This window comes from Anser cygnoides, chromosome 27, assembly GCF_040182565.1.
Source record: "Anser cygnoides isolate HZ-2024a breed goose chromosome 27, Taihu_goose_T2T_genome, whole genome shotgun sequence".
In the NCBI taxonomy this organism is placed as follows: domain Eukaryota; kingdom Metazoa; phylum Chordata; class Aves; order Anseriformes; family Anatidae; genus Anser; species Anser cygnoides.
In genome coordinates, this window is record NC_089899.1 from 4,830,269 (window position 1) to 4,855,175 (window position 24,907).

The window sequence follows — 24,907 nt, forward strand, 5'->3', positions numbered from 1 at the left end:
CAAACTCCTGCTGCAGGAAAGCGCTCGAGCAAACGAGCACCAGCGAGCGGCTCGCACCCTGACCTCGGTCCCAGCCATAATCCCCCGTTTCCTCGGCGCAAAGCCCCTCTTTTGCCTCCAAATCGTTCTCCCCACTCCAAAATCGGTTTCTCGTGCGGTGACCCCCCCGGCCGGCCGCCCCCACTCACCATCCACCACGTCTTGGCCGTCACGTCGTAGCACAGCTGCCACCGCACCGAGCTCGCCGCCGCCGTCCCCGTCGCCTCCATCCCCTTCTGCCGCCCACGCCTGGCCCCACTTGCCCCAGCGTGCCGGTCACCCCGCTCCTGGTGCCATCGAGGGCCCTAAAAGCCACCCGGGGGCTGGAGGGAGAGGAGTGAAGCAGGCGCTGGATGAGCCCCAGCCCGGGACGTCCGGGGCTGCCCGGCCGGGGAGGCGGGGGGGTGTCACCGTGCCGCGGGGGGGGTGTCACTGCGCCGCAGAGGCTGTCCCAGCGGCCGGGCACGCCTGCGGGACCGACCCGTGACGGGGACACTCGAGGCCAGGCAGGGACACAGAAGCATCCCCACGGGCTCCGTGCAGCCCACCCGCACGCGTGCCTCGGGGGCTGCGCCCCCCTTGCCCCCGTAGGAACCGCAGCCTCAATGGGGACGTGGGGCGTGTGACAGCGGTGTGACCCCAAGGGACGGGGGGTGGCAGGGTCTGGGCACTGGGAAAAAGAAGCTGCAGGGTTGTTGTTTTTTTTTTTGGTTTGGGGTTTTGTTTTCTCTTTGCATTGGAGTTCCAGGGGTCATAGGAAAAGCTGGTTTTAAGGCCAGCTGGGGATCTGGTGACATGTGGGGAAGTTTAGATCAGAAGCTTTTGGGGTGAGGAGCGGGCTGCTGGCCGGGCTCTGCCAGCACCAGGCACCACGGTCACCGTGACCTGGGGGGGGGGAACTGCACGAGGGGCAGGTCGCAGGGATTCGGCTCCTGGAAGTAACTTATTTCAAGGCCTGGAGGCTACTTTCCGATTTCATACAATACTTAATCCTTATTTTTGACCCAAAGCTGGATTTTGGGGAGGCGGGAAAGAGATTGGAAACATTTCACCGATATCTCCCCTTCGGATGAGGCTCGTTGTCATCCGCAGTAGGGTTTGGGGCAGAAAACAGACCCGAAGGCGAACAGCGGGGGCAGCTCAGCGCTGGGAAGGGAGAGGCTGCGGGGCAGAGGGTGCCCGGGGGGCCCTGCAGCTGCCACGGGGGTCCCGTCCCCGCAGGCTGGTGGTTGTAGGGGGGCTCCCACGGGGACGTGGGCGCTGGGGGGAGTGGGGTGGGCAGGAGTGGGCCGTGCCCTCGCCTCGTCACGGTCCCAGCTCCCCGTGCCTCAGTTTCCCCGGCAGGCAGGGGTCTGGCCCTGCGGGGGCCACGCACCCATGGGCTGCACCCAGCCCGCGGGATCCCGCCGGGTCGTTGGGGTCCCACAAATCCCTGCACGTCCCCTCTCTGCGCTGTGCCTCAGTTTCCCTTGCCATCTTCGTGTCCCTCGGTGTCCCCGAGCAGCGGGGCTGGGGGCTCAGATTTAGCCTCCCCGTGGAACCTCTCCCATGGGACCTGTCTCCAGCTGCGGGGCTGGGGCTGGGCCTGGGGAGCTGCTGCCCCCCCCCGGGGCCCGGCAGCTTCTCCAGCCCCTGAGGCGGGGTGGAGGGGAGAGATGGGACCCTCGGGGGGGGGTAAGAGGGGACAATTTGCCACCTCCTGCTCAGAAACCCCTCTCCGAGCAGGCACTACCCAATGCACCAGCCCCGGTGCAAGCCCCCCCTGCACCCCCCCCCCCCCACTGCCTGCCCCAGGGATGGGGGGGATGGCTGCACCCCTAAATCAGCCCCCCCCCCCACTAAGGGATGTGCAAACCAGAAAGCCCCACCCCAGGGCATTGGGGGCCGGACAGACACCCCCCCCCGACCCTAAAGCCAGGACTGATCCCTACATACACTAGGGTTATAGGGGAAAGATCTCCCCCCCCATACACTGGGGTCACAGGGGAAGGACAGACCCCCCCCCCGCCTCCCTGTGCCGTATGAGCAGGAGCCCCTCCCCAGAGCCATAGGGGCAGGATGGCCCCCACCCCAGAGCCATAGGGGCAGGACCCCCAGTGTTATACGGGCAGAACTGATCCTACCCCCGGTGCTTATACAGGCAGAAAAGAGCCCCCCCCACCTCGCCCCCCCCGGCGCTATATGGGGGGGGGGCAGGGTCTCCCTTGTGTTAAATGGGCAGAATAGATTCCCACCCCCCAGTGTCATAGGGGCAGAATAGACCCCCCCGATTCCATAGGGGCAGGATAGACCCCCCCGGTGCTATAGGGGCAGAACAGACCCCCCCAGTGCCATATGGGCAGGACCCCCCACCCCACCCCGGTGTTATACGGACAGAACAGCCCCCCCCCCCCCCCCCCCTTCCCCGGTGCTACACGGGCGGGACCCCCCTGTGTCAAAAGGGCAGAATAGACCCCCCCCCAAGTGTCATAGGGACAGAACAGACCCCCCCCGATTCCATAGGGGCAGAACAGACCCCCCCAGTGCTATAGGGGCAGAACAGACCCCCCCGGTGCTATAGGGGCAGAACAGACCCCCCCCCCCGGTGCCATAAGGGCAGGACCCCCCCCCCCACCCCGGTGTGATATGGGCAGAACATCCCCCCCCCCAGTGTTATAGGGGCAGGATCCCCCCGATACCACGCGGGCGGAATAAAATCCCCCCCCCCCCCCCCCCGGGGGCTGCCATACAAAGGATACCACACAGACAACCCCCCCCCCAACACCCCCCCCCCAGCAAGCGCTACGCAGGCAGCCCCCCCAGCACCATTACAACCGAAGCAGGGCTTCCCCTTGCCAAGTAGCAAAAAAAAAAAAATAAAAAATAAAAAAAAAGCGCCCCCCCCCCCCACCCCCCCCCACTTTAAGCCCCGGGGCGGGGGCGGTTGGGGGGGGGGGGCGCTGCTGACGTCAGCGGCGCTGCCCGCGGTGCTGAACAAGATGGCCGCCCGCTAGCGCCGGGACCATGTCTCTGCTCTGCGTCGGAGGTACGGGGGGGGCCGGGGGGGGGCACGCGGCCGGGGGGGGCGCTGGGCACCGAGACCCCCCCCCCCGCCCCCCCCGGGGCCGGCTCGGCGGGGATTTTTTTTTTTTTTTTTTAATTTTTTTTTTTTTGGGGGGGGTGGGGTGGGGGGGGGTGGGGGGGGTGGGGGGGGTGGGGGGCGGACGCTCGGCTCCATTCATAAAAAAAACCCGAAAATCCCGGCCCCGTGGTTTTTGTGAATGAAGCGGGAGGGGGTGGGGGGGGGGGTGTAAGGGGGAGGTGGGGTTTTGGGGCGGGGGGGGGGGGGGTACGGGGGGGGGTGAGGGGGGGGGCCGCACCCTGCGGCCGCCCCGTGGATGTGGCGGTGCTGCGGGTGGGAGCGCCTGGGGGGTTTGGGGAGGGGAAGGCGGGGGTTTGGGGGGGGGGGGTTAAACGCGGCCCCCCCCCCCGCCCCCCCCCCCATCGCCGGGGTATCCCCCAAAGCAAGCAGCTCCCCCCTATTCCCATCCTTCCCACCCCATGCCTTCACGCCCCACATTGCCACCCCCAACACCCCCCAACCACCCCCCCGCTCCCCCCGTTCCCCCCCCCGCACCTCCCCCATCTGTCCCCGAACACCCCCACGCCACAAAATCCGACCCCACACTCCCGAACACCCCCCACCCTAAAGCCTCCCCCCAGCCCCCAACACGCCCCCCCATTTCCCCCCGCCATTCTCAAGCCCCCCACCCCGGATGCGTCCCGTCCATCCCCGACCCCCCCATCCATCCCCGACCCCCCCATCTTTCCCCAACCCCCCCCAACCCCAAATAGCCTCCCACCCCTATTACACCGCCATCCCCAGCCCCAGTGCCCCCCCAACGCCCCCCCAGCCCCACACCCCCATCTATCCCCAAACCCTCCCCACATTCCCACCCCAAATCCCTCCCATCTGTCCCCAAATCCCCCCCACCTTTCCCCAACCCCCCCAAACAGCCCCACACCCCAATTACATCCCCATTCCCCCCCAGTTCCCCCCCCCCCAGCCCCTAATACCCCCCCCATGCCCCCGCCCCACCGCAGGGTGGGCAGTGAGCCCGGCGGGGGGGGGCCAGGTTCTCCCTGGGGGGGTTTAGGGCAGGAGGAGGGTGGCTGGGTGCTGGCGGGGGCCCAACTGGGGGTGCCGGTCACGCCATACTGGGAATAACTGGGAGGAGCAAGGGGGGGGCACAGGGGGACCGGGATTCCCCCTCCAGTGTTCAGGAGGAAAATGGGGGGGTCCCCCACCGTGTACCCCCCCCCACGTGTCCTCGCCCCCGCTCCCGTCACAGCCCCCGCAGCACCCAGGGAGCAGCTCCCAAGGGTGGGGGCAGAGGCTGTGCACGTCCCCGCGTGCCCCCCCCGGCTGGAGGGCAGCCCCTACGCCCCCCCCCCCCCCAGATTCGGGGTATCCCCAGATTTGGGGTTCCCGGGGGGGGGGGGGGGGCCGTGCCATCCGTCCCGCTTGAGGGGCTGTCCCAGGCGGTGACACCCGCGGCGGAGCCGGGGGAGGACGGTGACACACGGCCCCCCCGCACCCCCCCCGCCAGCGCTCGCGGGGCGCCGCTCTTCGTGTCACCCTATTTCTGGGGCCGCGGGGGCGGAGGTGCCACCTCTGCACCCCCCCCCCCAAATGTCCCCCGCCCTTCCCAAGGGGCTGCGGCCACCCACGGCACCCAAAGGTGCTGGGGGGGGTGTGGGGGGGGCGTGGATGCGCCAAAAGCGGCCCCTGGAGGTGTAGGGTGAGCGGGGTGGTGGCCGCAGACGGACAGACGGACAGGCGGGGGGACGGACGGACAGATGGACGGGGGGGCAGGATGGGGGGGGACGGACAGAGGGGTGGGGGGACAGAGGGACGGGGAGGTGGACGGATGGACGGACAGGTGGGTGGATGGACAGACGGACAGGTGAACGGCTGGGTGGACAGAGGGACGGACGGACGGACAGACAGGGAGATGGACTGGTGGCCGGACGGACAGACGGACGTGTGGACGGACAGGCGGGTGCAGGGCTGGATGGACAGGGGGACAGATGGACAGAGGTGCGGGCGGGTGGGTGGACAGACAGACAGCTGGATGGTGGCCGGACAGAGAGACGGACAGACAGACAGGTGGGCGGGCGGACAGAGGGACAGACGGACAGACGGGTGGGTGGAGGGACAGACAGATAGCTGGATGGTGGCCGGACAGAGGGACAGACGGACGGGTGGGTGGGTGGGCGGCTGGACGGACAGATAGCTGGACGGAGGGCCGGCTGGCCGGACGGGCGGGCAGACGGACAGACAGACAGCCGAATGGGTGGCCAGACGGAGGGCCGGACGGACGGACAGACAGGCAGGCAGCAGGATGGACAGACAGACCGTCCAGCTGCGGGACGCGCCCGGCCCAGCGCGGTGTCTTCGCCCGCCCGCTCCCAGCCTCCTGCCTCAGTTTCCCCCCCCCTCCGGCAGCCGATCCCCACTTGGGGGGGTCCCCAACGCGCCCCCATCCCCCAGGCCCCGGGGACCTGTTGCGGGGGGCGCGGGGCGGCCGCAGACGGTGGCAGCGGGTCCCGTCCCCGCGGCAGGTGACGGCCGGGAGGGCCGCGCGTTCCCGTAAGCGTTCGTTCCGCCGCCCCGGGGGGTTTTGGAGCTTGCCCTTCCTCTGCTCCCCCGTTTCGGAGGCAGCCGCTGGGGGGGGTGAAACTGAGGCAGGGGGTCGCCGTCGGCCCCCCGAGGCCGCGCCGCGGTCCTGAATGCCGTCCCAACCCCGTGTCCCCTCTGCTGCGGGTGCGGGTGCAGGCGACTTCGGGGCCGTGCAACGCGTGACCCGGGGGGCGCGAGGCGGGCAGCGGGGCCGCAGGAGCCCCAGACATCTCCCGAGCGCTCGCTCCCCCCCCCCCCCCCTCCCGGCCCCATCCCTGGCTGGGCTCTGAACGGGCTCCGAGAGGGGGGGGGGGGGAGAAAAGGGCAGCGAGGAGGCCGGCGCGATGGAGGCCGGCGCGATGGAGGCCGGCGCGATGGAGGCCGGCGCGATGGAGGCCGGCGCGCCGCGCTCCTCGTTAAGCCACCAAACGAAGCCTCAGTGGGGGCCGGGTGACGCACGCGGCCCTGTGGCACCCGCCGCTGGAGGTGGCACCCGGCCACACGCCGCCGCGGCCCCGTCCCCGCGGTGCACGTGCCGTGCGGTGTGGGCCACGCCGGCGCCCCCCTGCCTCAGTTTCCCCCCCCCCTCCCCCAGGGCCTGCCCACGCCACGTGTCCCCCCCTTGTCCCCCTGTTCCCCCCCCCCCGCCACCCCTGGGCACGTGGAGCCCGCGGTGGCCCCCACGGCAGCGAGCGATCGGCGGCTGGCGAGCGGCACGTCCCCGAAATCAAATTACCTTTGATAGCGCCAGGGCTATTTTCATCTCTCCTCGGTCACGTTGTTCCCCCCCCCCCCCGCCCCCCCCAGCCCCGCGGGCCCCCCCCCCCCCCCCCCGCCCGCTGGCACCCGCGTCATTCCCCCGTTCTGCGGGTGCTGTGTCATCCTGCCCGCCCCGGCCCCTCCTGCCAGCCCCCGGGACACCGCTGGGGACCCCGCGGTGGCGCCCAGCTCCCCCCCCATACCCCCCCATCCTGGTGCTGCCTCCCCAGCGGGGGTGAAAATGCCCCCCCCCCCCCCCAGCACCCCCCCATCCCATCTCCTGCCTGCAGGGTGACCCCTGCGGCGGCGGAGGTGCTGGGGTGGTGCTGGGCAGGATCCGGCCCCGGTGCAACCGCCCCCGTGTGCGTGCTGCTGGGGGCTTGGGGGGGTGAGGGGGGGGGGCGCTGACCCTGCTCGCGTTGCACGTGGGGCGTTATTTCCCCAAATGGACCGCAATTCAGAAGGGGGGACCCCTCCCAAAATTTGTGACCCCACCCCCCCCAAACCGGCGAAGGCTGCTTCGTTTCGGGTTGCGATCGGTTGTCCCGCACCTCTGCGGGTTTTCTTTTTGGGGTGGGGGGGGGGCTTTGCTGGGGAGGGATCCCACCGCCTTCCCCCCGTGTCCAGGTGTAGCTGCAGCGGGGGGGGACAGGCCTGGGGACCCCCCACCCCCTTGGCAGCCTCGGGGGGGTCCTCAGCCCCCACCCAGGCTGAGCCCCCTCCCTCTCTCTCTCTCCCTGCAGTCAAAAAGGCCAAGTTCGACGGGCCCCAAGGTGAGCATCCCCTGCCTGTCACCGCGGGGGGGGGGGCTTGGCTGGGGGGGGGGGAGGCAAGGGGACCCCAGGCTCAGCCTTAGCCCCGGGGACATCGCTGGGCATCCGCAGGGGTGGGGGGACAGGGCTGGGGGTGCCCTGGACAGGATGGGGGGGGTCACGGCCAGGCCACCCTGGCAGCGGGGGGTGTCTGGGGCGGGGGGGGGGGGGGGGGACACACACTGGGTGGGGGTCCCTTCACCCTCTGCTTGCTCCCGCAGAGAAGTTCAACACCTACGTGACGCTGAAGGTGCAAAATGTCAAGAGCACGACCATCGCGGTGCGGGGCAACCTGCCCGCCTGGGAGCAGGACTTCATGTTGTGAGTGTCCGGGGGGGGGGGCACCCCCGGCAGGGACCCCCCCCCCCCGCCCCTGCCGCTCCCTGCGTCCCCCATAAGGACCCCGCGGGCCCTCCACCGCCGCTGCTCCCCCTGCCCATGGCCCCGGCTGAGTCCTGGGGGGCTGGGGAGGGTGCTGGGGGTGGGGAGGGGGTGACCCCGCTTCTCTTCGCCCCCCCCCCCCAGTGAAATCAACAGGCTGGACCTGGGCCTGACGGTGGAGGTGTGGAACAAGGGGCTCATCTGGGACACCATGGTGGGCACGGTGTGGATCCCCCTCCGGACCATCCGGCAGTCCAACGAGGTAGGGAGCTGGGCAGGGCCCCCCCGGCACCCCAAGGGACACGGAGCGCCCCCCCCCCCACCCCGGGTGGCTTCCCTGTCCCTGCACAGAGGGGGACCCCGTGATTCGGGGTCACCAGGAGCTCCCTTGGGTGCTGGCCGCGGTCACCCCCTGCCCCTCGGGGTGTCACCGCACCAGGGCTGGGCGCCTGGGTCACCGAGGGGCCGGGGGTGTCCCGGTGTCCCCCCTGAGCCCCCATTTCTACCCCCCCACACACAGGAGGGCCCCGGGGAGTGGCTGACGCTGGACTCGCAGGTCATCATGACCGACAACGAGATCTCGGGCACCAAGGACCCCACGTTCCACCGCATCCTCCTCGACACCCGCTTTGAGCTGCCGCTGGGTGGGTGCCACCCCTGGGTGCTGCACCCTCCTCGGGGGTGGGGGGTGGGGGGGCAGAGGGGGCTCCTCACGCGCTGGGGGTGCAATCCTGCAGCCCCACGCCTGCTTTTTGGGGGGATCTGAGCAACCAGCGGGGTCTTTCCCCTTCCAGATATCCCCGAGGAGGAGGCGAGGTATTGGGCCAAGAAGCTGGAGCAGCTCAACGCCATGCGGGACCAGGATGACGTGAGTGGGGGGGCCGGGGCTGGGCAGGGCTGGGGGGGCCACGGGCAGCCCTCACCGCCCGCTCTCCCCCCAGTACGCCTTCCAGGAGGAGCAGGAAAAGCCTCTGCCCGTCCACGGCTCCCAGTGCTGTAAGTGCTGCCCCGTCCCTGTGGGGTGCCCCCCCCCTTTTACCCCGTCCCCCCCACCCCAGCCCCATGCAGTGGGCTCGGGGCGGCTGGACCCCAACCCAAGGGGGGCTCAACCTCACCCCGCACCCTGTCCCTGTCCCCATTTTCCGTCCCTCCCCTCTCTGCTGGTGTTTTGTCGCCCTTGCGTGGGACCCCCCCCCCCCGAGTGGGGCTGAGCCGTGGGGGACAGGGGCAGGGGGGGCACGGGGGTGGCAAGGGGAGCCTGGGGGCTGGCGGGGGGCTGCTCAGTGGGGGCACCAGCAGGGGGCCCCGGGGGGCAGCAGGTAACAGCTTGGTTTGTCCCAACCCGTGCCTCAGTTTCCCCCTTCGCAGTCACTCCGGGGCCATGCCCAGCCCTGGCACTGTCCCCAGCCCAGCTCGGTGCCACCCCAGAGCCACCACCATCCTTATTTCCTCTGCCCCTTTTCTTTGTAGGCAACTGGAATTATTTTGGCTGGGGAGAGCAGCAGAGTGAGTATCTCGTCCCCTCCTCGCCCTCCAGCCCCACGGTCCCCAGCGCATCCGCTTCACCCTGCCACGGCCTGGGCTGGGGTCCCGCTGGTGGCTTCGCGGTGTGGCTCTGTGCTGGGCGAGGATGGGGACATCGAGCGCCCTGTCCCTGGCAGGATTGTCCCCAGGGGCTGGTGGGGACACGAGGGTCTGTCCCCTCAGGCTGCCCGGGGGCCAACGAGCAGCTCAGGCTTTGCCTCCGTGGCAGAGCATCCTGAGGGCACAGGGGGGTCCTTGCACCCCGTCCTCCTCTCCCACCTTCCATATGTCCTATTCCCCCTCCGATGTCCCTGGAATGAGACATACACCCTCCCCTCACCCCCAAATCCCCTCTGTGAGGGGTCCCACGCAGCCCCCCCAGCCCCTTCCCGCATCCTGCTCCCTGCACCCTCCCGCGGCGGTGGGGACGCGCAGTTTCGGGGTGCCCCCCTCCTGCTCACGGCGTCCCCTTGCAGACGACGACCCCGACAGCACGGTGGACGACCGGGACAGCGACTACCGCAGCGAGACCAGCAACAGCATCCCCCCGCCCTACTACACCACCTCGCAGCCCAACGCCTCGGTCCACCAGTACCCGATGCGGCACCAGCAGCAGAGCTCCCGCGACTCCTACACCGACTCCATGCAGAGCTACGAGCTGGACTACTCGGACCAGCGGCCCATCAGGTAGCGCCCCGGCAGCCGGCGCCCACCCGCCGCCTGCTCTTCCCACCCTCCCGCGGGTGGCCGAGGCCAGCGGGGTGGCACTGGGGACGTTAAGGGTGACGGAGGGACGATGGAGAGGCGAGGAAGAGGAGGGGGACGGTGCCGGCCCCGAGCCTCTCCTCGCTGGAGACCGCGGAAGAGTTCTCGAGCTCTCTTGGGTCAACCCGCTCCTCTGTCCCCAGCGGCGTCCCCAAGCCCCGAGCGAGCCGGGGACGCAGACGTGGCCATAGGGCAGGTGGGGACGAGCCACACGGTCACAGCTCCCCGCCAGCACAAGGTGCCAGCCCCGTCCCCAGGACGGAGCCCCCCCAGCCGACGTCCCCGCAGCGGCGGGGGATGCTGGGGCATGGCGGGTGGCGGCGGCGCGGCGCCGGGACCTCGCTGACCATCGTCTTCCTCTCCTCCCCGGCAGACGCTACGGTAGCGTAGACTCTGCCACAAACGACGCTGAGTCCGCTTCCGCGTCGAGCAGGCGGACCAGCCGCCAGCCTTCCCTTGAGAGCAGGCGGTCCCTAGACCTATCGGATAGGTGGGTCGCGTCCTCGTCGCGTGCCGTGTGCCGTCGCAGAGTGCTGTGGTCGCTCCTTGCAGCCGCGGTGAGGCCAACACCAGTCCCGGCAAGGGCGGCTTCGCCCCCGCCGTGGGTCCCCCCAGCACGGGAGCAGCCTTGGGATGCTCCGAGGGGGGGAGGAGGGGGGGGTATTTTCGCCCCTCTTGCTGCTGTGCCGGAGCCGGCGGTGGGGATGTGCCCGTGTCGGGGCGCAGCGATCAGCTCCCCGTCGCGGCGTGGGAGCCGGTGCTGCGGGGACACAAAGGCCGCCTGCGTCCCCGACCACCTCCCACGCTGCTAGAGCTCGCCAGGCAAAAGCCCCCCGCAGTGATGTGGGACCCCGAGACTTGCCCAGGGGCCCCGCTCGGGCCAGGATCAGGCCGGGTTTCCAGGCACGAGCCATGTCTCCTGCACCCCCGTGCCCCAAGCCCCCTTCCCCGAGGAACCCCCCTGTTGCTGGATGATGCCTGCGCCCCTGGGTGTCCCCAGTGCCCCTGGGTGTCCCCAGCGCCCCGCTCCCTGCAGCGTGTCCCCAGCCTCCCGCTGGCTCCCTGCCTCCCCCAGGGCGCTGCCCGACCCCTTCCCGTGTCCCCCCTCGCCCACCCCGAGCCCCGGCTGGAGACGTGGTGTCGGCCTCTTCCTAGGCATGTCCCTGTCCCTGTCCTGTCTGCATGTGTGCTTCTGTGAGTCCCCGCAGCCCCGCGGCCACCGGGCCACCCCGTCCCCAGCAGCACCTGTGGGATGCGAGGAGTCCCCCTGCCCTGCTGCACCCATGGGTGCAGGCAGCAGCGAGAGGAGGGTGCAGCGGGAAGGGGGCGGTGGAAAAGGCCTGGCCCCACAAAAAGAGCGGAGAGGGGACCCCCGGCGGTGTCTGTGGGGAGAGGGTGTCCGTGAGGGGTGCAGGAGAGCGGGGATGGGGTTGGGGGGCAGATTTTGCAGGATGGGGGGGGCAGGAGGCCAGAGCCAGCTGTGGGTGCCACCCTGCCACGCTGTGCCCCCACCCTTGGCAGGGGTGAGCCCAGGGGACAGCCACAAAAGTCCACCCCCCCAGCACCCCAGCCTGGGGGTCCAGTCCCAGCCTTGGGTCCGTGCCTTCAACCGCCGGGACGAGGAGCCCGGTGCCCACCCAGGGGCACGTCCCTGGGGAGCCCCCGCCACGCCAACCCCATCCAGCCCTGCTGCCGTGGGGTCCTTGGGGGGCGAGGGGGCACGGGGCGGGCGGTGCCGTGGCACGGACCCACGGGAACCCCGTCCTTGTCCCCCTCGCCCCGCAGCCCCACGGGGAGCAGCCGCTACGCCTCGTCGGCCGAGCTGAGCCAGGGCAGCTCCCAGCTGAGCGAGGACTTCGAGAACGAGAGCCTGCGGGACTCGGAGCTGGACGAGCGGGACGGCGACTCCTACCACTCCTGCCACAGCTCCGTCAGCTACCGCAAGGACTCGCCGCGCTGGGAGGAGGACGAGGACGATGACCTCTACCTGGAGGAGGAGGAGGAGGAGTTCAACGAGGACTACAGCGAGAATGAGGAAGGCTACCCCAAGGAGGAGGAGGAAGAGGAGGAAGAGCTGCGGGAGCCGGGCCCCTATGAAGCCCCTGAGCACGACGCCTACCCCCCGACGCAGAAAGTGCAGCAGCAGCAGCAGGTCCCGCAGCCCCAGCAGCCCCAGCTGGTCCCGCAGGCGAAGCCGCAGCAGCAGGAGAGGAAGGAGGAGAGGAAGGAGGAGAGGAGGGAGGACAAGGACACCTCCATCCCACAGGAGACCCCGGAGGCCCAGCGGGGAGGGGATGAAGCCCCCCTGCCAGAGGCAGAGCCCGAGCCCGAGCCCCCCAAACCAGCAGAGAGGTAGGAGAGTGATTTTGTCCTGGGGTGGCACCAGGGTGGCACCATGCTGGGGACACTGGGGATGCTCCGGACCCTCCAAACCGGCCGTGGTGGCTCTGCTGTCACCCCTGCATCCCCTGCCTGGGGAGAGCCCCAGCCAGCAGCTGGGCACCAACACGGTCAGAGGAGGGAATTTGGTGAAAGCTCAGCCGTGGTCTCCCATGCTGCACAGAGGAGGTGGGGGTGGCTGAGTCCCTGGCACGGCGCGTGGATAATTCAGATGCCGGTCGCTGCCTTCAATTTCTGAATGCGCCCGTTTTGCCATGGTTCGGCGAGCACAACAGCTCCGCGCAGAGGGGAAACTTCCTGGTCTTTTATTTGGTTTAAATTATAGACTGGACCTGGGGAACCGCTGATTTAAAGGAAGGCGCAATGATTTTTTTGCATGAAAAAAGTCTTTTTTAGGCACAAGGGCTGGCTAGAGCCCTGGCAAAGGTGCCATCAGTTCAGGTCTGCCTGCAGTGCCCGTTCTGTGGGCAGCCACTGCGTGGTCCCACACTGGGGACCACCGATAAGCACGGGTGAGGTCCCTCAGGGTGTCCCCAGCTCCCCATGGCCTCATCCAGGCACCATCCCCACTGCCACCTCACACCGGGCTCTCCAGGAGCCCGGGAGGTTCGGAGCATTTCTCTTCTTTTCCTCCTTGTCTGGATTTTACAAAGACAGGAGGAAAACAACCCCATCAGCACGTCCAGGCTGGAAATTCATCCCTGGGCACATCCACCTGCTGCTAGCCCCGGTGTGGTGGGAAGCCCTCCGGCTCCCTTGGGTGCCCGGGGCAGGGTCCCCTAAGGGCAAGGGGACTTTGGCTTCTCCTTGCTCTGCCTTGGGCCCTTTGCTTGGGACCTGCCACCACTGCAGTCCTCCCTGGTAGGAAAGTGACGTTTGCCATGGCCACGTTTGCTCAGGACCCATTGGGATCCCTAAACCTCGTCCGTGCCCGCGTCCCGGTGCCGTGCTGGCGGTGAGCGGGCTGTGTGTCCTTGCAGGGAGCCGGCGGAGGCGGAGGTGCAGGACCCCAAAGCGCGAGCCAAGGCCAACTGGCTGAGAGCCTTCAACAAGGTCTGCCTGCAGCTGCAGGAGGTGAGTGTCCCCGTGGCACGGCACGGCGCGGCGAGCCCTGCCTGGCACCTCCGCCGCCCACCCCATGGCGACCCGCACCTCGAGGGCAGCGGGGACCTGGCTGTCCCCAGCCCGTCGGTGGCCCCATGAGGGGCAGGGAGCGCTGAGGACCTTCCCCGTGTGTGCTGCATGCCGGTGCCAGCCCCTCCGCCCCGTCCCCTGCGTTGCGCTGACACTTTTTTGTTCTGTTTTTAGACTCCATCCTCCATCTTTTCTTTTTGTTTTGGCTCTGGATTCACCCCGCGGGGCTTCGGTCCCCCTCCCTGCCGCTTCTCTTTTCAGTTCTCCACCACCATGGCCCTTGCGCCCGCGTCTCCCCTGCCCGCAGGGGAGGGCTGTAGCCCGCCTGCAGGTAAGCATGTCCGAAAGGAACCGGCCCCGCTCCGTGCGTGCCTTCCCCATGTGCGTGTGTGTGCAGGGATTGCCCCGGGAGGGAGGAAGAATTGGCTCTTTCCTCCTTTTTTTTTCCCCCTCAAAAATTCCCCGGGGGTCCCTGCACACACCCCCTTTCCTGCCATCTCCCCCGGCTCCAGCTCTGCTGCGCCTCCGAGTGCTGCTCCCACTCCCCGAAAGCTGCGGTTCTGCACGGTGCAGCCGTCCCCACCCAACTCCTCCACCGAGCTTTCGGGGCCGTTTGGCCCCCTCTCACACTGCTCAGCCTCTCAAAGATATTGTAGAGCCCCATCCTTTTAGGACCAGGTGCCAGGTGCTCACAGCCCCCCCCCCCGTGTTTTGCAGGCCCGCGGGGAAGGCGATGGAGAAGCTAAATCGCTGTGGTTCAAAGGCGGGTGAGTACCTGGGGAGCGCGGGGCTGGCCCCTCCTGCCGGCTGTAGGATGGGATGAGCGCTTTGTGGGGCTGGGGAGAGCTGTGGGGCAGTTGGCCCCATGAGCTGGGGGCCGGGTTTTTGGGCTGGAAGATGGCCGTTTGGTGCTTTTGGAGACGTCCCTGGCTGCTGCTGTGTCCCCAAAGAGGCACCGCCAAGGGGACAGCAAGGAGGTGAGTGGGACGGGGGGGGCAGAGCTGGGCGGCAGCTCCCGCATCCCTCCTGCTGTCCAGGACCTGAGCGATGCCACGGGGCACCCCGAGCCCCCACCTCGCCCTCGCCGGCAGCCCTGCTCTGCACCGAAAAGCCCCCAAAGGCTGTTTTTCACTCCATTTCCCTCTGCACCACTGCAGCAAACCGGCTCAACGTGGGGCAAGCCGCAGCTTTCCAGCAGCACCCCCTTCCCCGCGCCTTCCAGCCCGGCCCCGGTGGGGCTGCGTTGCTCCCCAGGAGCGTGGGGGTCCCCTCCTGCCTCAGTTTCCCCTTCCCCGCTGACTTTCCTCTCTCTTGCAGGCCTGGCGGCGGGCTGATCATTATAGACAGCATGCCGGACATACGCAAGCGAAAACCCATCCCCTTAGTTAGCGATTTGGTGAGGTTCCTCCCGTAACGCCTTGCACCCCACAGCCGCCGGCTTCGCTCCCGCTGGACCGCGCCGCCCGCGCCCCACTCCCCGGCCGCCTCTAACATGCCTTGTGTTCTCTGTTCTCTCTCCTCCGGCCTGGCTTGGCCGCCCCCGGCTGCAGGGGGGCGGCGGTAAGGTTTCTGCGCTGCATTAACAGCATGCCCGACATTAAGCCCGGACGCAAATCTCTCCCTCTAGTCAGCGATCTGGTGAGCGCGGGCCGAGGGGTTAAAGGGAGAGCACCCTTGGGTGCTGCCGGCCGGCCCTGCCGAGCAGCCTCTGCTCCTGACGGTGGTGGTGGGGGGGTCCCGGGCTGATTTGGGGTCTCCTGGCCCAGGACCGCGGCTGGGGGCTGTGAGGACAGCGTGGCCGGGCTCTCCCCACCCAAGGGTGCTTCTCTTTAACGGAGCTGCAGGGTCCTGACACCAAGCATCAGCCCGAGGCGTCTGGTTTCCTGAGTTTTGCTGGTGCCACAAGAGCACGGACGTGTCCCCAGTCCCCTCCTGTCCCAATCACCCGCGGTCCCCAGGGCTCGGGTGGTGACGGTGCCAAGCAGATGGACCCGTGTGCTGCAGGAGTGCTGGGTTTTGGACCCCGTGCTCTCCTCCCCAGCATCGTGATGGGCTGTGCCATCCCCTCGCTGGGCACCGCGGTCCCTTCCAGCCCCTGCAATGCACAGGGTCCCCCTGCTGTCACCTCTGGTGACAAAAGACAGCGATTTTGGAAACCAGACACCCGTTGTGCCCAGACTTAGGTGCCCTTCACCTCCTTCCTCCACCTCCAGGGTGTCTCCGTCCTGTCCCCAGCCCCCTGCCCTGTCCCACCCCGCTGCTCCCCCTCGCTGCCCTTGTCCCCAGCCCGCTCAGGGCACCTGCTGATGCTTCTGCTGTGCTGTGTCGGTGTCGGGGTTTCGGGATGCTGGGTTGCGGGTGGCAGTGGGGTGGGCACTGTGGGAGGGAGGAGGTGGGGGCTGCTGCCTTGTCCTGGTGGGATTTGGCAGGGGACAAAGCGGGGACACTCGTTCTGCTGTGAAATGGCTCCTAATAACGGCCTTTAATTCCCTCCTCGCTGGCCCTGGCTGCCCGCAGGCAATGGTGAGTGCCCCCACCCCAGTCCTGGGGGTCTCGGACCCACGGCGAGGGGCCGTGCTGGATCTGGGGTCTCTGTTTCTTTCCCACAGTCCTTGGTCCAGTCCAGGAAAGCGGGAATCACGTCCGCGCTGGCCTCAAGCACCTTAAACAACGAGGAGCTGGTAGGTGCCGGGCGGGATGGGGCGCGGGGCGGTGACAGTGACGGGGACGCGGGGGCCACGCTGCCATCCTCCTCTGGCAGTGACAATGCAGCCACCGTGCTCGCAGCCACGTATGGGGACAGTGGCATTTGTCCTGTGCCTGTTCCACATGCTGCTGAGCTCGTCCCCATCCAGCGGTGACGCTTTGGGTGCCCCAACACCTGTGGCTGGGGGCTCTGCGTGAGCTTCTCCCCCCCCCCTCCCTTCCTTGCCCAGAAAAACCATGTTTACAAGAAGACCCTGCAAGCCTTAGTGTACCCCATCTCCTGCACGACGCCCCACAACTTCGAGGTGTGGACGGCCACCACCCCCACCTACTGCTACGAGTGCGAGGGGCTGCTCTGGGGCATCGCCCGGCAGGGCATGCGCTGCGCCGAGTGCGGCGTGAAGTGCCACGAGAAGTGCCAGGACCTGCTCAACGCCGACTGCCTGCAGAGTAAGGGGCCATCGCCCGTGGCCTTGTCCCTTCTCGCCTTGGGGTGGCACGGAGCGAGCTAGCAGTGATCTGGGAGCTGGTCTCCTGCTGCGTGCGTGGGGAGGCGGTGAGCAGGGCAGAGCTGCTCTGGGCAGGGTGTGAACCCCTCCAAGTTTGAATTTGTTCATTGTGGTGAGCTTGCGGAGGTCTCAGCTCTTTCCCAGGCACTGTCTGTCCCCCCCATCCCACCTGTCGCTGTGCTGTCGCAGGGGCAGCGGAGAAGAGCTCCAAGCACGGAGCAGAGGACCGGACCCAGAACATCATCATGGTGCTCAAAGACCGCATGAAGATCCGGGAGCGCAACAAGCCAGAGATCTTCGAGCTGATCCAGGAGGTGTTTGGGGTCACCAAGACCACGCACACGCAGCAGATGAAGGCGGTGAAGCAGAGCGTCCTGGACGGCACCTCCAAGTGGTCGGCCAAGATCAGCATCACAGGTGGGCACCGGCCGCGCCTGGCGTCCCCCGCTGCGGGGACCCTGCGGCCCTGCACGGGGTGTCCCTGTGGGCACAGCTCCTGCCCCCCCCGGCTGATCCCTCTAAGAGCCAGAGCATTTGGGGCAAGAGTGGAGATGTGCTCCATGAGCCACGCTGTCCCTCCACACCTCTTGTCCCTGTAGATGTGGCTGTCGCCATGCACAAGCACGCTTCGTGCGCCAGCCCTCCGTGTCCTGCAGAGTGGCTTTGGTCCCTGGGGCTCTGTGGGGCAACACCGGGGTGACATCGGGTGCTCCTCATGGGGACCTCACTGACTTTGCTCTCTGTTCTCTCCACAATGCCACACGCGTGCCTGCCGTGGATGGGCGAATGTGTCGTGCCGTGCCATGCCGTGCCGTGCCGCAGTCGTTTGTGCCCAGGGCCTGCAAGCAAAGGATAAGACGGGCTCCAGTGACCCGTACGTTACCGTCCAAGTTGGAAAGACAAAAAAAAGGACTAAAACTATCTACGGCAATCTCAACCCGGTCTGGGAGGAGAATTTCCATTTGTAAGTTGGCCCCCGGCCCTTTCAGCCCCTCCCTGGCCATCTGGGTGGTGGGCGGCAGGGGCCTGCCCCAGCTGAGGACGGAGGGGGCTGCTGGGTGCCGGGGCTGTCCCTAGGCCTGGTTTGGGGAACCGGAGGCCGGGTTTCCCTGCTCACCCCGGGACTCGCCCCCTCTCTCCCCCAGCGAGTGCCATAACTCCTCCGACCGCATCAAGGTCCGCGTCTGGGACGAAGACGACGACATCAAGTCCCGCGTGAAGCAGCGCTTCAAGAGGGAGTCCGACGACTTCCTGGGCCAGACTATCATCGAGGTGCGGACGCTGAGCGGGGAGATGGACGTCTGGTACAACCTCGGTAAGCAGCCGTCCGTGTGCCACCGCCCTGCCGCAAAGGGGGCTTTCAGCTTGTTGGTGTGGGGTCTGCTGTTAAAAACATCATTTGATATCGGGATCAAGTGTTTGCGTGGGGTCACTCAGGGAAACTGAGGCACGGAGAGGGGCCCCGTCCCTGTAGTACCCGAGGATCCAGTTGAATCCCTCTCTGTGATGCCTCAGTTGCTTTGTACTCCGGACCCTCCGCGATGGGGCCGTTACAGGATGGGGGTGAGCAGAGCAGCTCCAGGGGGGCTCACTCCTCATCCCTCTCTCTGTGCCCCCCCAGACAAGCGGACGGACAAGTCGGCCGTGTCGGGAGCCATCCGGCTGCACATCAGTGTGGAGATCAAGGGCGAGGAGAAGGTGGCTCCCTACCACGTGCAGTACACGTGCCTGCACGAGGTGAGCCACGCACGGACCACATCTCCACACCGCAATGCGCTGGTCCCCGCCGTGCCACCGCCGGCCCCGGGGACCTGACGGGACTCGTGTGTGTGCCCCCAGAACCTTTTCCACTTTGTGACGGATTTGCAAAACAATGGGGTGGTGAAGATCCCCGACGCCAAGGGGGATGACGCCTGGAAGGTGTACTTTGACGAGACGGCGCAGGAGATCGTGGATGAGTTTGCCATGCGCTACGGGGTGGAGTCCATCTACCAGGCCATGACGTGAGTTCCTTGCCCCTGGTGTCACACCAAGCCTGGGCCTTGTCCTCCCCCCCCCGCTGCTGTTTGTGCTCCCACCCTCACCATGGGGACCCACACCCACCCCGCACGTGTGTGCTCGCCACCTCCTTCTCCATGAGCACCCTTAGCCCCGCGGCACCCAGCGCCCTCACCTCCCTCCTCTCCCCGCCAGGCATTTTGCCTGCCTCTCCTCCAAGTACATGTGCCCGGGGGTGCCGGCGGTGATGAGCACCCTGCTCGCCAACATCAACGCCTACTACGCCCACACCACCGCCTCCACCAACGTCTCGGCCTCCGACCGCTTTGCCGCTTCCAATTTCGGGGTAAGTCCGATGGTGCGTAAACACTCCTTCCTTCTTCTTCTCTTTTCTCTGGGGATGGGGTGGGGGGCGAAAAGGGGGCGAAAAGGGCCGTGCAAGGCAGCTCCCCACCCAACGGCAGCTGGGCAGTGGGGTATTGGCCCCCGCTGGCCCCCAGATTCATCCCTCTCCCATTTTTGGGGGAAGAAAATGAGCCACCACCTTCCTAGGAGAAGGCCTAAATTCGCTCCCAAAATTATTATGGTGAAAGTTGGCTTGAAGTCAGGGCCGGCTGGGATGGCAACACGCCGTGCACCCTCAGTGCCAAAGCTGGCCGGGAGCTTTGCACAGCCCTGCACGCGTCGGGTGCGAGCCCAGACCACCGCAAACTCACCCGGCTGTGCCAGCACCCATGGGTGCCTTGCTGAACGGGGCTGAGTTTGCGCCGGGACTGGGTGCGCCCGTGGGGACGTGGGTGAGGAGGGGGCTGCGCTCTCACCCCAGCTGCCCCCGCGTCTCCGCTGGGCGCACGCGGGCGTTGCGGGGTCGGAGCCCAGCCGCGGTTAGGGCGAAGCGCTGGGTAGCGAGGGACGGGATAGTGAGAGCCGAGCGAGCCGTGCCGCAGGGCCGTGCGGAAGGAGGAGACCACACGACAAACCTTTTCTCTGACGTGGAGGGTTTTAAAAACTTGTTTCTTTCTCTTTTTTTAGAGAGCCTAAGGCTGGGTCCTAAAGTGCCCGGCCGTGTCGCTTTATCCCCGAGTGCCAGCGTGTCCGGTTTTAAGCGCGCTGCAGCCGCTCGGTGCCGGGGGCCGTTGCCGTCTCCGGCGCTCCGAAGGTTTGCGGGCGCCAGCGCAGGCTGCGGGCTCGGCCGAGCCGCGGCCAGGTGGACGTGGGACTCGTCCCCGGCCCCACTTGGAGGCAGGGGGATGCTGGGTCCTGGGACAGCCCCGGCTCCATCACAGCCGACGTGGGGGTGTCCAACCCCCCCCCCCCCCCCAGCACAGGGGCACGGCAAAGTGCCTCCCAGTTGCTTTGCCTCCATCTCAGATGCCTGATTTGCAACCCAATGTGAGGTTCGCATCCCTTCACCCCGTGCTCAGTGGTTGGGAGCTGAGTTAAAGCCTCTCATCCCCAAAGACCATCAGCCCACGGCGTTTCCCCTCCGAGCAGCCTGGGCAGGGAAGCAAGGAGCCCTCAGAGCACCCACCTCCTGCTTTATCCAACAACACTCTTTGTCTCCAGCGGCCTTGCTTTGTCTTGAAGCAGCTCAGACCCAAAGCTGGGCAAACGCAGCCCCAGCAGCACAGCTGCTCTCCCCATGCCCTTTTTTCCTGAGCTCTCCGAAGGCTTCGTTCCCGGGGCTGCGCAGCCTGGAGGTGCGATGCTGCAGCCCCCTCCGTGCTCCTGCCTCGAGCCCAGGCTTGGAGGCGTCTGAGTGGGCAGGGCAGGGGTCCCCCCGTCCCCCTCCGGCACAGCAAGAGCTGAGGGGGTGCATGCTCCTGCCTCTCGGTCCTGCACCGAGGGGTCCCCACTCTGCAGGGGCCACGCATGCCCCGGAGCCACTGAGAGCTGCCACCGAGCCCCGGTCACCGGAGAGCACGGGCTGCTCCGTGGGCACCCCAGCACCCAGGCACAGGGTGGCAGCACTAGGGAAGGAAGGCAGGGATGGAGGCAGGAGGGGAGGCAGGGCAGCAGGACAGGGACGAGCGGGCTGGGGTGCAGAGGCAGGCGCAGCGGGGAGGGGGGCGGCCCCCGCTTCCATCCCCCTGCTCACCTGGCCCCGGGGCATTTCTCCGCAGAAAGAGCGGTTCGTCAAACTCCTCGACCAGCTGCACAACTCGCTGCGCATCGACCTCTCCATGTACCGGGTAAGGCACCGCCGAGCCTCAGTTTTAGTCGTTTTAATGTTTAGTAAGGTCTGCTTTCACCTCCCCCCAGCAAGAGGTCTGCCAGCAACTCTTCTTTTGCCACCAACTCTTCTTTTTTCTCCCCCAGAATAACTTCCCTGCCAGCAGTCCCGAGCGGCTGCAGGACCTCAAGTCCACGGTGGATTTGCTGACCAGCATCACCTTTTTCCGGATGAAGGTATTTGCCCCCTCGGGATTTGCAGCTTTGGAGCCCGGGCTCCCCGGCTGCCGGCCCTGCCCACAGCCCCGCTGCCTCCCCACGCAGGTCCAGGAGCTGCAGAGCCCGCCCCGAGCCAGCCAGGTGGTGAAGGACTGCGTGAAAGCCTGCCTCAACTCCACCTACGAGTACATCTTCAACAACTGCCACGAGCTCTACAGCCGCGAGTACCAGACGGACCCGGTGCGTGGTCCTGGGCCACCGGGTGCTGCAGGGACCCCGTTGCTCCCCTCCATCCATCCCCTGCCCTTCTCTGTCACCCTCCTGCACTCGTCCTTCCCTTCTCCCCCCCGTGATGCTCCCCATGAGCCTCGCCACAAAAGCGAGCCCCGTGGGGCAGACGGGTGACCGGAGCCTCTGCTGTGTCCCCATCGCTCCAGACCAAGAAGGGCGAGGTGCCCCCCGAGGAGCAGGGGCCCAGCATCAAAAACCTGGATTTCTGGTCCAAGCTCATCACCCTGATCGTGTCCATTATCGAAGAGGACAAGAACTCCTACACGCCCTGCCTGAACCAGTGAGTCACCGATTAATTTTTCGCCAAGAAAGGGACGCTCGGGGGGATGCTCACAATGTGCCAGCAAAGCTGGGTTTGTCCTTTGGATGTGGGGCACAGCACCCCTTGTACAGCTGGGGAAACTGAGGCAGCAGGGAGGAGGCCGGGGGCTGGGTCTGCAGTCACGGGGGCTCCTTCTCACGCTCTGAGCACCTTGTGCCCACACTGCCCCCCTGCCCCAGGTTCCCCCAGGAGCTGAACGTGGGGAAGATCAGCGCCGAGGTGATGTGGAACCTCTTTGCGCAGGACATGAAGTACGCGATGGAGGGTGAGTGCCCCCCCGCCGCCCCGCGCTGGGCCGAGGAGCTGGGCGGGAGCCACCTCGAATATTCCCCTGGAGAAATAGGCAAACCCATTTCACCCCTCATCAAAACCACGCTTAGCTTAAATCCCTCCCAAGAGGCGCTTCCATCTTCTCCCCATCCCCCTGGCATCCCTGGAGCTGCCCAAATTCCCCCGCCAGGGTTTGGGGCTGGAAGCGACCGCCCCGCGCTCTCGCCTTCCCCGTGCAGAGCACGACAAGCACCGCCTGTGCAAGAGCGCCGACTACATGAACCTGCACTTCAAGGTGAAGTGGCTGTACAACGAGTACGTCACCGAGCTGCCCTCCTTCAAGAGCCGCGTGCCCGAGTACCCCGCGTGAGTGCAGCCCTGGGGGGGGCCGGGCAGGGGGCTCGCGGCTCCACGCTGCCCGGTCTCACCGGGGACGTGCCTCTCTTCCAGCTGGTTTGAGCCCTTCGTTATCCAGTGGCTGGACGAGAACGAGGAGGTGTCTCGGGATTTCCTGCACGGAGCGCTGGAGCGGGACAAGAAGGACGGGGTAAGGCTGGGGCAGCCGATGGGCGCAGGAGCATCCCAGGCTGCCGCAGTGGGACGATGCCCGGCGTGTCCCCACTGGGGCCGAAATCCCTCGTCCCCGCCGCCCGCTCACCCTTCCTCTCGCCCCGCAGTTCCAGCAGACGTCGGAGCACGCGCTCTTCTCCTGCTCCGTGGTGGACGTCTTCTCCCAGCTCAACCAGAGCTTCGAGATCATCAAGAAGCTCGAGTGCCCCGACCCGCAGATCGTCGGGCACTACATGCGGAGGTTTGCCAAGGTGGGCAGCTCATGGGGGGTCCCAGCACCCCCGGGACCCCAGCCCCCCGCGCCAACCCGGTGCCCTCTCTGCCACCTCCCATCCAGCCGTGGAGCGCAAAGTGCGCGCTGCTCAAGCGGACGTGCCACCACCAGACCCCTTGTGTCTCCCCGCTTCGCTAGCATGGGCCATTATCTAATGAATGCGTTGATTAGTTAATTAATCTCAATTAATTAAATGCCACCGGCTCGCTGCAGCGTGGGAGGGAGCTGCAGCCGTGCTCGGCAGCCGGTGCCTTCCTGCCTGTGCCAGCACGGAGCTGCCCGCGGAGACCGGGTGCGCTCGGTCTGGCTGCGCCCACGCTCCCGGCGCATCCGTGGGGCCGGGGGTCTCGGCATGGATCCCAGCTCGGGGGGTTGCTTTGCTGCCGTGGGACTCACGGTCTTCTTCTCTCCTCCTTCCTCCGTCTGTTTGCCGCTCGCCGGGCCGGTCCCCGTCTCTTGTCCGGCTGCAGACCATCAGCAACGTGCTGCTGCAGTACGCCGAGATCATCTCCAAGGATTTCGCCTCGTACTGCTCCAAGGAGAAGGAGAAAGTGGTGACGTATCTCCTGCTGCTCGCCGCTGTCCCCGCGCGGTGGCCCTGGCTGTCATCTAGCTCAAGAGCTGGTCCCCGTGACCAGCCTGCCCTCAGTCTTGGTGCCCGATGGTGGCCCCCAAAATACTGCAGGGCTCGGCGCTGTGGGGCTCCAATGCCCTCCATGCAGGGTGGGGGGCTCACGGGGGGCTGTTGCAGCCACATGTGCTGGTGCTGACCCCCCCCATCCTGCCCCTCCAGCCCTGCATCCTGATGAACAACATCCAGCAGCTCCGTGTCCAGCTTGAGAAGATGTTTGAAGCCATGGGGGGGAAGGAGGTGCGTACCGGGGGTCTCTGGGGGGGGGACCACGGCGAGGGGCCGGATCTGTTCTTTTTCCCTGGCTCCGCAGCGCTGGAGCAGTCCCAGCTCCTCACTTCTGCACGGGTCACCCCACCCCACCCCACCCCGTCCCACCCTGCTCTCCCACCACACCAGACACGGACGGCCAGGGTTTGGGGTGCAGAGGCAGCCCCCCCGGGGACCCTGCTGCCTTCTCCAACCTGTTCCCCCTCCAGCTGGACACCGAAGCCAGCGACATCCTCAAGGAGCTGCAGGTGAAACTCAACAACGTCCTGGACGAGCTGAGCCGAGTCTTTGCCACCAGGTGAGGGGACGCGGGCTGTGGGCCAGGGGCTGGGGTCCGGGAGCCGTGGTCGTGGCCGGGCTGGGGGCCTGGGCCACCCTCTGGTGTCACCGGGGGGGGACACTGAGCCGCCCGGGCGCTGCGGTCCCCAGCTTCCAGCCGCACATCGAGGAGTGCGTCAAGCAGATGGGTGACATCCTGGGCCAGGTGAAGGGCACCGGCAACGTCCCCGCCAGCACCTGCAGCAGCGTCGCGCAGGATGCCGACAACGTCCTGCAGCCCATCATGGACCTCCTGGACAGCAAGTGAGTGGGGAGGGGGGCGCAGGGACCCCTCCCGATGTCCCCAACCCGCCCCAGGAGCAGGGGGGACCAGCAGGGCTGGGGTGGCCTTGCCGGGACCTTCAGCTCCGTCCCCTCTCTGCAGCCTGACGCTCTTCGCCAAGATCTGCGAGAAGACGGTGCTGAAGCGGGTGCTGAAGGAGCTCTGGAAGCTGGTGATGAACACGATGGAGAAGACCATCGTCCTGCCCCCGCTCACCGACCAGACGGTGAGTGGCAGGGAAGGGGACCAGGGACAGGGACCCTGGAGCTGCGGCCACGCGGGACGTCGGTGCCAGGGCCCCTCGCTGGCTTCTTGAGGGGTGCAGGCTTTGGTGGCACCCCCAAACGTGTCCCCAGCTCGTGGCTGGGGACAGGATGGAGGAGGGAAAGGTCACCCTCAACCTGGGTGCCCAGTGAAGCCAGCGCCCGGTCAGCTGGCCTCGCCGACGGACTGACCTCCCTGCCATTGTGGCACCAGGAGGGGGGGACCTGTCCTCTCCTTCCCTCCACGCTGGGGCAGCGCCCCGTGCCCTGCGCCAGGAGGGGACTGCGGAGATTTGGGGGTGCGGGGGGAGCCTCGCTGCGGGGCTGGGGGTGCA

At 67.3% G+C, this 24,907-nt stretch overlaps 1 protein-coding gene across 12 annotated transcripts in view; it reads left to right on the top strand.

Annotated features, from left to right (window-relative positions):
- The first annotated feature begins 2,982 nt into the window (after positions 1–2,982).
- The window catches only part of UNC13A (unc-13 homolog A), a 32,052-nt gene continuing 10,127 nt past the window's right edge, over positions 2,983–24,907 (top strand). For 5 of the 12 annotated variants that reach the window (XM_066983759.1, XM_066983763.1, XM_066983762.1 and 2 more), the window contains exons 1-35: positions 2,983–3,064; positions 7,204–7,233; positions 7,494–7,593; positions 7,798–7,915; positions 8,174–8,297; positions 8,448–8,521; positions 8,595–8,649; positions 9,124–9,159; positions 9,654–9,864; positions 10,316–10,432; positions 11,728–12,294; positions 13,323–13,416; positions 14,194–14,243; positions 14,794–14,872; positions 16,086–16,157; positions 16,413–16,632; positions 16,881–17,108; positions 17,514–17,655; positions 17,837–18,006; positions 18,313–18,428; positions 18,531–18,694; positions 18,885–19,047; positions 20,813–20,881; positions 21,009–21,098; positions 21,186–21,320; positions 21,518–21,651; positions 21,873–21,958; positions 22,203–22,329; positions 22,414–22,510; positions 22,641–22,784; positions 23,278–23,361; positions 23,601–23,678; positions 23,918–24,006; positions 24,138–24,290; positions 24,412–24,535. In XM_066983759.1, coding sequence (XP_066839860.1) covers positions 3,043–3,064; positions 7,204–7,233; positions 7,494–7,593; positions 7,798–7,915; positions 8,174–8,297; positions 8,448–8,521; positions 8,595–8,649; positions 9,124–9,159; positions 9,654–9,864; positions 10,316–10,432; positions 11,728–12,294; positions 13,323–13,416; positions 14,194–14,243; positions 14,794–14,872; positions 16,086–16,157; positions 16,413–16,632; positions 16,881–17,108; positions 17,514–17,655; positions 17,837–18,006; positions 18,313–18,428; positions 18,531–18,694; positions 18,885–19,047; positions 20,813–20,881; positions 21,009–21,098; positions 21,186–21,320; positions 21,518–21,651; positions 21,873–21,958; positions 22,203–22,329; positions 22,414–22,510; positions 22,641–22,784; positions 23,278–23,361; positions 23,601–23,678; positions 23,918–24,006; positions 24,138–24,290; positions 24,412–24,535 — 4,362 coding nt within the window. In that variant the 5' untranslated portion in view covers positions 2,983–3,042. The remainder of the gene's footprint in view (positions 3,065–7,203; positions 7,234–7,493; positions 7,594–7,797; positions 7,916–8,173; positions 8,298–8,447; positions 8,522–8,594; positions 8,650–9,123; positions 9,160–9,653; positions 9,865–10,315; positions 10,433–11,727; positions 12,295–13,322; positions 13,417–14,193; positions 14,244–14,793; positions 14,873–16,085; positions 16,158–16,412; positions 16,633–16,880; positions 17,109–17,513; positions 17,656–17,836; positions 18,007–18,312; positions 18,429–18,530; positions 18,695–18,884; positions 19,048–20,812; positions 20,882–21,008; positions 21,099–21,185; positions 21,321–21,517; positions 21,652–21,872; positions 21,959–22,202; positions 22,330–22,413; positions 22,511–22,640; positions 22,785–23,277; positions 23,362–23,600; positions 23,679–23,917; positions 24,007–24,137; positions 24,291–24,411; positions 24,536–24,907) is intronic. The other 7 variants (XM_066983760.1, XM_066983764.1, XM_066983771.1 and 4 more) reach the window with 3 other exon arrangements.